Source organism: Mandrillus leucophaeus, unplaced genomic scaffold (genome assembly GCF_000951045.1).
Source record: "Mandrillus leucophaeus isolate KB7577 unplaced genomic scaffold, Mleu.le_1.0 Scaffold341, whole genome shotgun sequence".
NCBI lineage: Eukaryota > Metazoa > Chordata > Mammalia > Primates > Cercopithecidae > Mandrillus > Mandrillus leucophaeus.
The window spans coordinates 2,062,654-2,079,184 of record NW_012103599.1 but is presented as its reverse complement, the minus strand read 5'-3'; the positions used below and the strand labels follow the sequence as shown (position 1 = coordinate 2,079,184).

General features: G+C 35.6%; 1 protein-coding gene across 1 annotated transcript in view; it reads left to right on the top strand.

The window, feature by feature from the left end:
* Window positions 1-16,531, top strand: part of ITGB3BP (integrin beta 3 binding protein (beta3-endonexin)) — a 91,838-nt gene extending 75,307 nt beyond the window's left edge. Inside the window, exons 7-11 of the mRNA XM_011988942.1 lie at window positions 3,314-3,395; window positions 3,807-3,900; window positions 4,306-4,362; window positions 10,725-10,775; window positions 16,198-16,531. Coding sequence (XP_011844332.1) covers window positions 3,314-3,395; window positions 3,807-3,900; window positions 4,306-4,362; window positions 10,725-10,774 — 283 coding nt within the window. The 3' untranslated portion in view covers window position 10,775; window positions 16,198-16,531. The remainder of the gene's footprint in view (window positions 1-3,313; window positions 3,396-3,806; window positions 3,901-4,305; window positions 4,363-10,724; window positions 10,776-16,197) is intronic.

Here is a 16,531-nt window from a genome sequence, read left to right as displayed (position 1 = left end):
TGCCCTGTCCCCAGAGGTGGAGTCTACAGAGACAGGCAGGTTTCCTTCTGCTGCTTGGTTTTTAGTGATGAAAAAGAAGGTTAATTCAAGGAAGACCAAGATTTCAGATTTCTCAGGTTGTGCTACAATAGTCTTTGACCACAATGCAGATTTGATTAAATCTTGTAAGGCTGCCATAAAACTGGCGACAGTCACTGGATATCTGGATGTAGTGGCCCATTGACATCTGGATGGCTCAAAGGATCATTATAAGATAAAGGATTTGGGCCAGGCGTGGCTCACGTCTGTAATCCCAGCACTGTGGGAGGACGAGGTGGGCAGATCACAAGGTCAGGAGATCAAGACCATCCTGGCTAACACGGTGAAACTTCGTCTCTACTAAAACTACAAAAAATTAGCTGGGTGTGGCAGCGTGCATCTGTAGTCCCAGCTACTCCAGAAGCTGAGGCAGGAGAATGACATGAACCCAGGAGATGGAGCTTGCAGTGTGCCGAGATTGCGCCACTGCACTCCAGCCTGGGTGAGAGAGCAAGACTCCGTCTCAAAAAAAAAAAAAAAAAGGATTTGGTCCAATTTAATCTAGTCAGAGGCAAATCTATTTGAGAAAAAAATAGTATTCTGTAAAATATGAATGGCACCAGTGATGATACTTTTACTCACTAACTTGAAAGAGCCACAATAACTTTGAAATTTTGTAATTTCATAATGAACTTGAGAAATATATTCTTCAGGCAGCTTGAAAAAAATGAAAGATTGTTAGTTTTCAGGAATACATAAATTAGTAAAGGAACATCAAGATGATGTTAAAAACTAAGGGACTGTACACAAACCATAATGCTATGTTAGGGCAACAAAGTGGAATTTGAACCATGCATTGAAAATACAGAAAAGGGCTCTCAGTAGCAATGCAAATCTACTTTTCAGCACAAGTAGGATGTTTATGAGAATTCCATTTTGTCTAGGATGAAGAAAGTGGTAGAATTATTTCTCCCAAAATCTGCTCAGCAAATAGTTTATCTCCAAAGATTATGAAGGCTTCTTCAGTGACTCAGAAGATGTGGAAAATAATGCCTTGAAAAAAAAGGATTTTTCAGGATTTAACAGTTGTATAACACTTAAAAAAACCATTCATGGGGATTTGGTTGCCTTCAAAGTGGGAAAAAGAGGTGATTTCGTCTAGGGAGAAGAAAAAGGAGGAGGAGAGGAAAGGGAATCAGAATAATAATGAGAAGAGCAATGGCATGTCTACTAGTCTACTTGATCCTGCAATGGATACAAGTGTCCTTGAGAAAGCACCTTCAGCATATCAAAGATGTTTTGAAAACAACTTCCCCAGATAATTGATATTTAATCCATACAAGTCTCCAAGATTGTTGAAACAGTTTGTTTTAGCTTAGCCCCTCAATTACTATCTTAATGTAGGAGAGCTGCTAGTAGGTCCTTTGGGGATGCTACATTATACAACTTTTGGGGGCACGATTTACATCTAACTCTATGTAAACAGAGCCACTCGGAGACATTCAAGATGGCAGCCCTGCCACAGCATTCCCACACAATTCCCTATAGGTGAACAGGGAGTACCATCAACTCTTTAAGATATAGAAGTCAGTTTGAAAAGGCTCTGCTATTTCAGTTCTCCCAGGAAAGGGATGCAAGTTACAAGGCATTAAGCCCCTCAGATTCCTTCTTATAGCAAAGTAACTTAATTTGCCGCTACTTTGTACTCCTGTGGTACTCAGTAGGCTTTGGCATCATATGTGAGAAGCTAGAGGATCCAGCCTGGGTGGGAGTCCCTTAAGTCCTTGTTTCTTCAGGTCTTTGGATCCAATTTGAAGGAAAAGGAATTCCTTTATGATACCATCTCTCAAACTGAGATTCTCCTGTTAAGCAGTCAGGGCCTCAGACAGATGACTTCTGATTGAAAATACATAATAAAGGAAAACTTTTAAAGAAAAGAATTCACCCAAAATTCCACTGTCCTCATAATTTTTAGCTTTTGAATAATGTTATCAACTCTCCATTTCTTGTTTGCATACTTAGATAACATTTTACTTAATTGAAACTTACTGTACATACACATTATATATCAAAATTTTAACATATTTGTCTTATTTTTAATAGCACAAAAATGTCAATGAATGACACTGATGTAATCTTGAAAAAGCATTTGAATAGAATTTCTGGTTTCTCTCATAAAATCTATATGGATTTATGCTGTTTGAAACAGTACTCACTAGCCATACATGGCTAATGAGCACTTGAAATATGGCTAGTATGAAATGAGGTGTGCTGTTAATATGTAAAGTATACCTGGATTTGAAAAAAGTATAAAATATCTCAATTTTTATATTCATTATATGTTGAAATAATATTTGAATATATTGAGTTAAATATTTAAACATTATTAAAATTATTAAAGTTTACCTTTTTTATTCCTTTTAATGTGGCTACTAAAAATTTTAAGTTACATACATGGCTTACATTATTTTTCTATCAGACTGTGTTGATATAGATTATCACAAACAGCTATGGGGTCTTAAAATTTGAAAAGAAACTAAAATTTTAACAGTAAGGGAGTAGTTAAATCACTTTTAGTATGTTTACTAAATAGAATATTGTGCAGCCTTTAATATGTGGCCCCCCAAAATGTATATAATGTTATATTAAGTAAAGAAAGCACAACCAGACACCATGGCTCACACCTGTAATCACAGTGCTTTGGGAGGACAAGGTAAGAGGATCTATTGAATCCAGGAGGTTGAGGCTGCAGTGAGCCATGATCATACCACTGCACTTCAGCCTGGGCAACAGAGGTAAACCCCATTTCTTTATAAAAAGAAAAAAAAAAGCATGATAACAAAGTTACACAATTTTTTTTTTTAAACTAGGAGAATTTTTCCAAAAAGATAACTGGAGGTAGGTTCAGAAGACTGAATTCCAAGTGATGTTTTCCTCTTTTCCTTTTCTTTATTTTCAAATTTAAAATAAAGTCATGAAACTTTATTTTAAAAAAAGTTACTAGGTGATACTGATTCATAGACTCAGTCAAGGTAAATGAAGGAATGGTGGTGTATTAGTGTTCTCATTGTGGCATTGTGGAGAAAGGAACAGCCAACTATGTCTTCCATTCCACTGCTCAGTGTGAATCGGAAATTAAACTCCAAAAGAGGGGACAGTTGATAATATATATATTGTGTTTATAAAGAATGAAAGAACCTAAGTCAAAGGTCCTTTAAAAAGAGTTAAAGCTTTGAAAATGACTTGCCATGTTTAAATGCTTCCCCTTGCTAAGTGCTATCTTTTTCTTTTTTACTAGATTGATGGTGTTGCTATCTAAAGTTGAGAAATTGTCAGAAGAAATCATGGCGATAATGCAAAATTTAAGTAGTATACGGGTTTGTATTTTTTCATACTTCTACCCTGTTTGAAAAGGATAAAAGGAAGGAGTGTCCCAGATTGGAGAATCCAATCCAGGAAAGAGTTTGCACAGAGTATGTTTAATTTACTTTTCATGGGAATTTTTTAATAGGAGAACACTATTTAACCATAATATTTTAGTCATATCTGGCTTTTCATATTTAAATATAAATTTGTAGATTATGTTTCGTCTTTTTAGTTAATTATAAATTGTTTTTATTCAGGCATTTTAGGGCTTCAAATAGTTGGCCTGCCAGAAAAAGTTAAATATCCTAACATAGAGTTTAAGTTTTTCAAATGAAGGAAATAATATACTGTATTTTCACTAGACATGTCAGTAATGTCATATGTATAGAGAACTTAACTCATTCAAGATGGCTTTCTTGTAGGCTTTGGAGGGCAGTAGAGAGCTTGAAAATCTCATTGGAATCTCCTGTGCATCACGTTTCTTAAAAAAAGAAATGCAGAAAACCAAAGAACTAAGTAAGAATTTATGAGTTTTCAATGACAATAATTTTAAAGATAAACCTATTAATTTGTTTCAAATTTAAATTTGATAGATTTCTTTATATATACCATTACTGGACATGTGATAAAAATACTATTACCTTTAAATAAGAAGCCACATGTCTTTTATCAGGATGTGTTATTTTGGGGATTCTTCTTGAATGTGAATGAAAAGAATGCACCTTGGAAACTGGTAGCAGGCATTTCAAATGTAATGCCCATTTTAATAATATATAATAAGGTATTATATTTTATACTTGGTACTTATAAATATGTATTATTTTGGATTTTTTTTTTTCTCATGAAGTTGTTTGTTCCAAGTAATGAGAAATTCTCCATATTCTATGTTAATTCTTGACATGGGATTTTTACTTCTTTTAGTGACAAAAGTAATTAAACAAAAACTGTTTGAAAGGAGTTCAGGACTTCCTCACAAACGTAAGTAGTTGTGTTTTAGTTTATTACATAAAAAGATGCTTTCATCCCATTTTGCCAATTAAAACTAATCATCATGAGTCCTTTTTAGTGATTTTCTTTTTTCCTCAGAGATCCCTGTTCTGAAGTGTGTTCTTTTAAAAGATCATGAATCTCATTTGAAAAGCTTTATATTGCATTTAGCAGATGATACCTGATGAGATCAACTTCTCTGATTGAACTTTTTAAATGTCTTTTGAAATGCAATCTTCAACCTAAGATTTAAATTTTGTCTTTTTATTAAAATTTATTTTTGAGAATACAGACGAATATAAGCAACAATGCATTAATATACTGCAGTTTTTAGTGTTGCACTAGAACCATTAAAAGTTACTTTCTAACCAGTATTCTGGAAACTTTCAGATCATTAATGTGCTTTGTTCTATGAACTCTTATGCCTCTGATCATTTCACAGTATGGAAAACTAAATAAACAGTGTTTAAGTTTCCATAGGAAGTACACATTCATACCTTCACACCTCAATAAGCAAAGTAATCATGAACTGTAAAATACTAAAACCTTTAGACTAATGTAAGAGTGATTAATAGTACCTACATGAATGCCATTTAGCAATTTCTGCAGGTAGAATTAGGCCTTAAAATGGGCGGCCGTGTTTTTAGCCTACCACTTTTAAATACCGATGACTGCCATTTATTGAGTACCTATAATTACTATATTCTCAATACTAGGATCAGCAGATCTTTACAGCATTGTGGAAAGATAGCTACACTGTATTATCATTGTCATTATAGATAAGGAACGAAGATACAAAAAATATTAAGTAACTTGCCCAAGACTTCTACTTAGGTAACAGAGCAAGGATTCCAAGCAAAGACCAGTCTGGCCTCAAAAACTCTGGTCTTTTCATTATTCTTTGTTGTCCCTTCCTAAAACAAATGAAATCATCCAATCATCCCAGCTTTCAGACTCAAACATGGCACATAATTGAAACTGCTTCAGCCAATCTGGTATGTTAGCCTGGGTTTAGAACCTTTAATAAGCCAGTGATGGGTTGGCAATGGGAAGTGCTGGGATTGCCAGGCAGTCAGATCTAAAGGCCAGCTGGGTCATGGCAGGGCTGCAGCCATGGCAAGACTCCTCCAAAGTTCATGTGGGAAGGGAGCTGAATAGACTTCCTGAGCTTTTCAGTTGAACAACTAACATCTACTGTGATGCCAAGAATTTAAGAACATGAAAGGTAGCTCTTTCTTGGAAATGGCTTGGGATCTCTTCTTTAAAAAAAAAAAAGAAAAAGAGAAAAGAAAAATTTAGAGACAAGATTGTACCCTGTCACCCAGGCTGAAGTGATGATTAGTGAAGTGGGATTACAGGCATGAGCCAACACGCCTGGCCTCTTGTGTCTTACTTTAGTTGTGTAACTTGATTAGAATGTGTAACTGGGTTTCAGTGGTTTCAATCTCTCCTAACTTGACAAGTTTTAAAGGATCACAGTAGGAAAGCAAAATGTTTATTATTTCCCAATTGGAAGAAATCTTGCTTCTACATACTCTATACCAATAGTGTGATTTCTTTAAAAATCTGTAACTTCCTAGAACTAATTAGAATTAGGCTTAACATAGTTGACTTTTGCAAACAGCTTTGAGAAATAAGGAAGCGGAAAACTCTGGAATAAATAAGTGAACTGTCAATGCTAATAATGTAAAAAATTTGTTTAAATTTATATTTTATTAAAATATTTTTCCTTCCAGGGGATACTGTTTTCATTTCCTTATGGCCATCTAAAATACATGAATTCATTGTGTGTTTATGCATGATCAGCCTTAAAACTCTTTTCTATTATTTTAGGCATTAAGGCTGACTTGCACATTACCAGATTTTCCCAAAGGACTGAGTTCCTGCATAGAGGAGACTGTATGACTAAACCATGTTTGTAAATTTCTAATAATCATTGATTTAAATGAAAACTCAGTTTAAAAATATATAATACATAGTATCTATATAAGTATGTTATATATTAATGTGTATTCTATATAGTCATCATCCAATTCTGTTTCTTGGCAGGAGCTGCATTAGCTCTTTATATTTCCCAAGGTTTTAAAAACTTCATTAGGTTTTCAACTAATTTTGGGAAATTCATATTGCCTAAAAAATAGATTAAAGCTTATTTTTGTTGTAATTTGAGTTTGAGCTATATCCTGAGTGCTTTTCCTACCTCTTTCTCTGGTTCCTAACATACATATTAGTTTTCAGGGTTTTTTGTTTGGTTTTTTATTTTTGGTTAATGATTATGTACACACACAAACGTTCACACACGTGTAAATTTTTTTAGTAAGCTAACAGCTTTTACCCTTTTCTGCTCATACATTCATTTTAAGAGGATTTTGCTAATTCTTTTGACATCTCAAACTAGTTTGCTTTATATGTTCCTTATTCTGCCTTATTCTGGCCTTGAAATTTCCACTTTCTTTTATTTATTTATTTGTTTATTTATTTATTTATTTTTACTATGCTATTACACAGAATTGTTTAAATTTTAAAATGTTTTGGGAGTTTCTCATAATATTAGAAAATAAGTAAAATAAAAATCATCCCTATAATATGTATAGGATTTATTAATTATGAAAATGAGAATAAGCCAATTACTTGTTTCACTATCAAAAGAATGTCCTTCAGATTCTTCTGGGTTTTTGGTGGGGTTTTTTTGGTTTTTGTTTGTTTGTTTTTTGGTCTTTCAGATTCTTACAAAATTTTCCTGGAATAGTTAAAGGAGACAATACCATGAGAATTTCAATATTTATGCTATCATTGCCTCTTCTAATTGGTCTTTTAGTTCTACTAATATTTAGTTTTTCATTTCAGTTAACTTCAGTTACAGTCTTTATTACAGGAAGAGTATAATTGTAAAAATAACACTGTAGTATTTTAAATAGACATCTGACACAGATTCTTAAGGCTTTATATAACTTATTCAAGAGAAATTTAAAACATACACAATAAAATTAAAAGACACACTGAGATTTGCATAGTGTCGTAAGAATTGGACCTGGTAAATCAGGGGATGCCTTGATGAGAGTATATGAATAAAAGAGGATCTCCTCTGCTAAACACAGATTTCTTAAACAAAGGAAGGCTTCTTTCTTTCTTCAGTTACTTAGGAAATAAGCCTAATTTTGCTTTCTTCAATAACACTGGCTTTATGACTATTAGGAAAATAATGAAATGAAAGGTTCTTTTTGTTTTAGATTTGGATGTGAATTTTCATAATTATTTTAAATTTGTTATGCTGAAGATTTAAAACATATGACCATTCAGTGGGCTGATACAGATGGAATGTCACATTATCATCACATGGTGAGGCATGAAATTTATTTATTTTACATAATCAATCTCTCCTTAAAACAACTTGTTACAGATATTCCTTAGTCAATAGATGGCATTCTATAGTACTTAATATTTTCAGTTTTTTCTGGAGATACTAAAAAATACCATCATTGTTGGTCTTTGACTAGTACTTCCAATAAACAAAATGTTTTTGAAAAGAATGTAAGCAAATTGTAGAGCAGTTGCCAGGATATGAAATCTAGACACTTAGCTTCAGTCCAAAACATATTTTATCTGTTTTGAGAATAATTGTGTAGGTTGCAGTATGCATATTTTAAATGAAATGGAACCATCTGAACTTTACATTGTTCAATGTTTCAGCTGTTTGTAATAGAAAATATTTCAGAATTTCCAACTTTGGTCTGTTTTAAAAAGCATAATCTACAATGTTCCTGTTTTCTTTAGTTAATTTTCTGTATTCTTACATAGTAAAATTCATCTTGGTTATAGGATTTTAAGGTTATCAAATTCTTAGACAACAGGACAAATTTAAAAGTCTTTCTGTTGTAACACTATAAAATAGTTTGATACTGCCTCTTCATTCTAACCACCCACTGAAGTATTTTTTAAACATAAAAATATGTTGTTCTTTCCCCCACTCAGGCTTGAAAAAGTATTCATCAGATCAGCTGAATAATTTCACTCCCAGAAGACTAGTACCCTTTTAGTTTTCTATTTTATCTTAACATTAAACAATGTATTTTTTTCAAACAGATACTTCAATTTTAAAAGCACTGAGGTTTGAAGTTTAGACATGACGACTTTTAGGAGAAACAACAGAAATTCCCCCTATGCTTTAACATTCTGGATTTATCTGGAGATAAAAAATGGAGCCATTAATTTTGATAGCACAAATATACATTAATGTACAACTATAGTCCTCAGCTCTTTATAATGATTCAGCTATCATGTATGTCATATGTGAGTCATAACCTTTCCTGTTAATAATGTTAATGCTCTTGTTTTACACGATTTGTCTTTGTTTTGGGGTATGCATTTCACCTGCTAAAAATGCATACTTGAGATTTGTCTAGGATTTAAGTAAAAATAAACAGGTTTATTACTTTTCATAGCCTTTTAAATAACTTCTTTCATGATTTAAATTTTTTATACTTTAACAGAAGTATGATAATTTTTCTTTCAAATAAAATCAGTAGAAAAAATTTTAAACTATAGATTTGGACTCACTTAATAGCAATTAGGTGTTTAAAAGGTGTAAATAACTTGCTATCAGACATTACAAATATCCAGGTGCTCTGTATGTGCTGATGACAACAAAATTGAAAAGAAAGACTATAATAATTCTGACTGGTTTTCTCTGCAGAAGATATTGATTATTTGTGTGTGGTGAGAGATTTGGAAAATTCAATTAAAGGAGTTGTGCAAAGGTTTCATAAATTTTCCTTCTACAGCGTGTACACAGACATTGTTGCGTATTAAATCAATGCAGCACTTCACAATATATTTTCTTTGAAACATAAAAATAAATAACATTTAAACAGTTCTGCTTACTACAGAAACAAATTTTATTTTCTGTGAAGCATTTAGTCATGTGCTATCACTGACTCATACACATTTGCCAGCTGTAACAAATTTTATAGACATTTTCCCCAGAGACATATCTCACATACTATGAATTTTTAAATGAGCAAATGGTGAAGAAGGGATGTCAGCAATATAAAAATTGATCAGTTAAAAGATAAAAGCATAAGTAAAGAGATTTGTATGGTAGTCTTAATAGGTTTTATTAAATAAAAATACTATAAAAAGACAGTAATGAATAGACTGAAGACTGTTCTTGAGGTGGAGAAAAATTATTCTGGCACATTTAGTAGAAATTGGTTTTGTGTCACCTGACAGGTGAACTTTTTTTCCCATTTTCAACTCTCAGAGTAGTCCACAACGCTCCACAAAAAAAGAGTTAGATAAATTATCTAAGTGGTTTACTTATTTGAAACACAATAAAGCAAATGTTTATAGTATTATATAACTAGTTATATAGTTAAAAGCAGGACTTAGTAATTATTATATATTAGGTGATTTTTCCTCCAGCTCAGACCTCAGATGCAAGGAGCGTAGTTATTTTTATTCATACTATTCACAGCAAGTGCTTCAGCCCTCTGGAACCTCTCTTTCAGGACCCCAGAACACTTTGCTACCTTTCCCTCTACCTAGATTGCTTTTTTCTCTGTCTAGCAAACTCCTACTCGTCCTTTAAGGTCAGCCTCAGATGTCACAACCTCTGTGAAGCTCTCCCCAGCTCTCCTAGGTAAAGCTAAATTGCTTCATCTTCTAGGCTCCCAGAACACTTGTCTGAATATTTTAAATGTATCATGTTGTAGTGCATTGCAATTGTCTGGTTACAGGACTCTTTCTGGACTCCTCTTTGGTAAACAAACAAAAAGTCTTATCTATGTACTGTAGTCCCAGAGCCTAGCACAGCGCCTGGATAGAGCCTGGATAGAAGTTCCACATGCAGTGCAGCCAATGTGTGATGAATGAAAAGAACTTTTTTAAAAGAATTATCTTAAGTATTTTCAAATACTTATAAATTGCTATTTTCTTATCTCATTAACGTTTATTGCATGCCTACCATGCTCCAGGCATTATTCTAGCATTGGGGACACACTGACAAACAAGGCAGACATAGTCCTGCCCTCAGGAGTATAGAATCTAGCACAAATAACAAGTCATTTTAGTAACCATAAAGAGTATACTAACAATGGTAATAAGCATGTATTGTAATAAATGTCCTGGAAGTTTTCATAATAAATTTGAAAAGGTATATTCTGAAATAGAATCAGGCTAACTGTCGGATGTTGCAGTGAGAATTTATAGCCTCAGAGCTGCTATTTTTAGTGTAAAACAAGACTTTAGGTTGTTTTAATTTCATTTTGCTTCAACATTTATTCTGCATCATATACTGTGGCAAGTTGCTTTGAATTGTTTTCTGAAGGAAAAAAAAACTTTCTTCTTTCATTTAGAATCATGTCATCTTGACAGCTATGAATTCCTTAAAGCCATTTTAAACTGAGGTACTGTTTCACCTTTCTAATTTAGTTTAACCTTGTGAAATTTCACTGTGTTTTGTTCAGGTGGAAACATTTTATTTACATTATCAGATTTGGTATTGTCTTCCTATAAGAAAATAGGGATATGAGCATTGGAGCTTTAGTTGAAATTATATTAACCTAGTCTTATAAACAACAGGAGGGCAGTCTAACATCAGTTAGAGGCTGACTGGGAAAGAACTGTTGAGCTGACAAGGCTAACTTTAAAAGTCAGAGAGGACACATTTTTAACGGAGTTAAGGGTCCTTAGTCATATTTCATATAAATAGCTAAATAGATGCTAACAAGTAGATTACAGTTTCTGTAGGACACATCTGACTGAACAAGATATAACTAGTCTGTTAAATTAGGAAATGTACTAAATTAAGTAAATAATTATATATTAATTAGTTACACCTTGCCTTCAGAGCAATTCCTATTGATGCAGCAATACAAGTAAAAATTATACATTTATAAATAGCTTATTGTAACAAATAAGCTAAAAGCAATGGATAAGTCATGATATATTAGTGTTTAGCGTACCTGTAACTGAAGGTTTATATTAAGAACTGACATGGGCTGGGCATGGTGGCTCACACCTGTAATCCCAGCACTTTGGGAGGCCAAGGCGGGTGGATTTCCCGAGGTCAGGAGTTCAAGACCAGCCTGGCCAACATGGTGAAACCCCCGTCTCTACTAAAAATATAAGAAATTAGCCGGGCGTGGTGACTTGTGCCTGAATCCCAGCTACTCAGGAGGCTGAGGCAGGAGAATCGCTTGAACCCAGGAGGCGGAGGTTGCAGTGAGCTGAGATCATGCCACTGCACTCCAGCCTGCGCAACTGAGTGAAACTCTGTCTCAGGGAAAAAACAACAAAAACTGGCATTAGGGGCTAGGCATGGTGATTCATGCCTGTAATCCCAGCACTGTGAGAGGTCAAGGTGAGAGGATCGCTTAAGCCCAGAATAGAAAAATTAGCTGGGTATGGTGGCGCATGTCTGTAGTCCCAGCTACTCAGGAGGCTGAGTTGGGAAGATCACGTGAGCCCACGTGGTAGAGGCTGTAGTGAGCCATGATTGCTGCACTCTAGCCTGGGTGACAGAGCGAGACCCTGTCTCAAAAAAAAAAAAAGAATTGTTAGCTTACCAGATGTGTTGCCTGCTCTCTCTTAGGGAAAAAAAATCAAAGCACAATTAAAGAATTATGTTCTATCTCCAAGATACTTTTCTTTGGAAATGGTATCTCAAGTGGTTAATATTAGCTTCCTGACAAGCTAGTCTTAATATTTGCAACGCATCTTATATAGAAAATAGTCAGTTTTTTATGAAAACGTTTATTCTATTGTATGCAGTAAACAATAGCTTATATTCTGTTTGCAGTGAGTAATAGCTTATAATAATAGCTAGTATTTATTGAGTACTTTCTGGTTTTTTTGTTTGTTTTTTTGAAATGGAGTCTTGCTCTGTCACTCAGGCTGGAGTGCAGTGGCACGATCTCGGCTCACTACAACCTCCACCTCCTGGATTCAAGTGATTCTCCTGCCCCAGCCTTCCGAGTAGCTGGGATTACGGGTGAGCACCACCATGCCCAGCTAAGTGTTTGTATTTTTATTAGAGATGGGGTTTCACCATGTTGGCCAGGCTGGTCTTGAACTCCTAACCCTAAGTGATTCGCCTGCCTCAGCCTCCCAAAGTGCTGCAATTACAGGCGTGAGCCACTGTGCCCAGCCTTATTGAGTACTTTGTATGTGCCAGCAGTGTTATAAACACTTTATACATATTCCATTTAATCTTCACAACAACTTATGAGGTAGATACAGTTACTACTTTTATTTTATAAAATAAGTATAAAATAACCTTGTTTGAGGCACAAACAAGGTTAAGTACCTTGTCCCAGAATCACCTAAAACAGGGCCAGGATACTAAACCGAGTAGTCTGGTGCCAGAGCCTATGCTCTTGCCACTACCCAGTAGTAATCTGTGAATGTCAGGTTTCACTACTGGCCAAGGATTTTATATCGTGTTAAGTAAGGATCATATATAAATATTATCCTTATTTGTCCTATATGTAATGGGATATATATGTATTTCATATATATCCATCCACATACACCTATATTCATTCATTATAAGGTTAACATTTTATAAAATTTCTGACCCATGAAATCCAACAGAGAACATATTAGATGGTGATCATAGATACATCTTCACAGTTACACATTTAGTAAATGAACGTGCAACATTTAGTGTTTGATAGTCTGTAATAAACTTATAGGGAATTCAGAGTACCGAGAATAGCTTTGTGTTAATGGATTTTAGTAAAGATAACCACATTTTGGGGTGTTCTTTTGAGTCTTTGAGTAATACTTTTAAGAAACTGGGAAGAATTAAGGTTGAGCTACCAGTCAACTTCCCTTTCATTGAGAAGCAAGAGAGAAATGACAGTGAAATTAAGTGACTTCACCTTTGAGGCATTTCCCTCAGTTCTGCCTTTCACCACGTTTTCTTCTCACTTTGAGCATTTCCTTCATTATCTCCTTCATTCCCTGAGTTTTCACCTTAGTGTATATGGTTTCCAAATTATTATAGTCTCCTAGGCTCTAAACCCACAGTTTCAGCTGCCATACAGTGTCCCCCAAGTATACTGATTTCATCATTTCTCCTTCAAAGTTGTTTTTTCTTCTACCTTTTTAGGGATTATATCATTCCATTGGTCAAATTCTCTCTCTCTGTTCCCACATCCAAATGCTGCCAGATTATATTACTTCTGAGAATGGTTAATTCTACTTTCCACACCCACTAGTGTGGAACTCTTCCAGATTATCATTGTCCCTATTGTAACCTACCTGTCTGCCCTTTGGTCCCTTTCCCCTACAGCCTATCCTGCTACTGAAAAAAATGTATGCTTTAGAAGATATCACTCCACCACATGTACGATAAAATCCAAATTTAAACTGACATTCAGGAGTCTCCCTGATCTGCCCACAGCTTACCTTTCCAGTTTCTTCATTGTGCCTTACTCATTCCAGATTACTTGCCATTTCCCAGACACCTTCCCCAGAAAGTGCCTTTCTCATGTCCTTACCTTTAGTCTTGTCTGCTCAGCCTAGCGTGCCTTTTCCCTCATTATTGTCAAAATTTTACCCGTCTTTCAAAACCTTAGAATTCATCTTCTGCATAAGCTTCCCCAAATCCCTCTCCCCCATATTCTCCTCATTGCTCTTTTGTATATTTGTCATAGCTGCCTGACTGGTATGCATAAAGGAGAATGTGAATGAAACTCCTGATTTTGTCCTTATGCCCTAGAAACTTGACACCTAGTACTCCTGATATCACTGTGACCAACTTCCCTACCTGCACCACAGCTCCAGCTCCAGCCCTCTGTTACACTTCAGTGATTATTCCTCTTGACCTGTAATGGTTCAGTGGGGAGGACTGTCCCATACAAATTCACTCCCAGAGCCTTTAAGAAGTGAAACGATGCTAGAATAAGAGAGAAAGTAAGGGTGACAGCAACCCAGAGGCCACAGTCAGAGTGCTAAGACCATCAAAAGATGGGAAGAGAAAAACATTTTGGCTAATGTTAACAGGGGATATTAGGATACTTTAGTAACAATGTGTATGAATTACTTGGGTAACACAAAGATGAGGCTTAGTATGAACAAAGCGCTGTGTATTATGACAGTTTGAAACCTAATAAGGACACAAAAACAATATAAGGCAAGTTATGATAAATGATACAAGTTCAGACTCTTCTAAGTTCTGACCAATAACAAGTACAAACAAGGATTGTGCATCCAGTGAGGATCCAAGTATCAACCTGATAACCCTCGACATGGCAGGCTCTCTGGTAGAAGCTTGGGGTAACTAAGGTAGATTGCCTTAAAGCAGAAATGCAACCTCTTCTTTCTCACACTAAGTCTAAATCTTGAATTCTGTGCGCTTTACTGAACCTAAAAGCTGGATCTTTTAAACAGACCCCCAAGTCCATGTGACTCTAATGCTGTGAAGACCACAAGCCTGCCTTTTACATGCTTGATTGCAGGTCAGCACAATAGAATGGGTTGGTTTCCCTACTACATGAAATTAGGAAGTATGATAATAAAAAAGGTCCACTGGGATTGAGAATAGATAGGGAAGCTACAAGGAGGGAAGAATTTGTGTAATGTTACGAGTAAAATGTAGACCAGTGAATGTTCTAGACTTGGACCAATCAAATTTTTCACACTTCCATGGAGTACAGAGGAAGAGTTGACAGAAGTTTCTTCCCCTTCAGACTGAGAAGTATAAACATTATTCTCTACTGTAAGTACCAAATGAAGAATAAGCAGTGTTATGGGAATTCACAGCAGACATAGATCACCTCAGGATGGCATTTTCAGTTTGTTTGTTTGTTTGTTTTTGTTTTTTCAAGACAGGGTCTCATTCTGTCACCCTGACTGGAGTGCAGTGGTGCAGTCATAGCTCACTGCATCCTTGACTTCCTGGGCTCAGGCAATCCTTCTGCCTTGGCCTAGGATTTCAGGCATGAGCCAGCACCCCCAGCCTTATTAGGTCATTTTTAAAGATCTTTCCCCACATGCCCTATGGTAATGTATGCCATCAGTTGCCAATGGCTGCTTCCTTCAAAGGCTTTCTCTCACAGAGGGGTTCTAAGGCTGAAGAGACATGAGCCTCTGCCACCACTAGGAGTCCCCAGAGAGACATATTCTGAATCGGAATCTGTCACAGTAAATACTGTCTTTTGGGCAGGGGGCAGCTGTTGGAGGAAACACCTGCTGAAAGGCCCATAAAGCTTATAGACAAAGGCATGTAAATAAGTTTTCTGTAGGCCCTGTTGGAGTTTTAAAATTCTCTGAGATGTATCTCCTGTAAGTATGGTCACATAAGGTGAACAATACTGAGTGCTATGTCTGAGTAGTCATATTGACAGTTACTAGTGAAGATAGTCAAAAAGCAAATGAGGCCGGGCACGGTGGCTCATGCCTGTAATCCCAGCACTTTGGGAGGCCGAGGTGGGCAGATCACGAGGTCAGGAGTTCAAGACCAGCCTGGCCAACATAGTGAAACCCCGTCTCTACTAAAAATACAAAAATTAGCCGGGTGTATTGGCACACACCTGTAGTCCCAGCTACTCAGAAGCCTGAAGTGGGAGAATCACTTGAACCCGGGAGACAGAGTTTGCAGTGAGCCGAGACCACGCCACTGCACTCCAGCCTGGGTGAGAGTGAGATTCCGTCTCACAAAATAAAAAATAAAGCAAAAGCAAATGAGAGGTTGCCAGCAGCATCTAACTAAACTAGGTACCAAATTAGATTGTTAATGGGTATTAAAATCACTTCTTAAGTCATGTGTGAGGTGCATGTTAACTAATTCTTGATAATATAATTATCTTTTATATCCCACAGGCATTAAGAAGAAATGCACTCACCATGAGCACCAACTTTTGCATCTGCCTGATCATATTTAAAGGAACAGAGAAATATTTGTAATTAATCTGCCCAGTAAATACCAGCTCGTAGCAGTCAGCAGGTGCATGTCTAGATAAAATTTCTTGCAGCTAATTTAAACTTTCTACACACACCAGTAGATAATCTCAATGTAAATAATACATTTCTTCTTGACTCTTTAATGTGAGCCAGCATGGAGAGGAAGATCTTGACTTATATTCTGTACCACATACACTTCTGTGGACTTTTAGCATTCATGGGTAGACTTAATAAAGCATGTATAAAAGTGGCA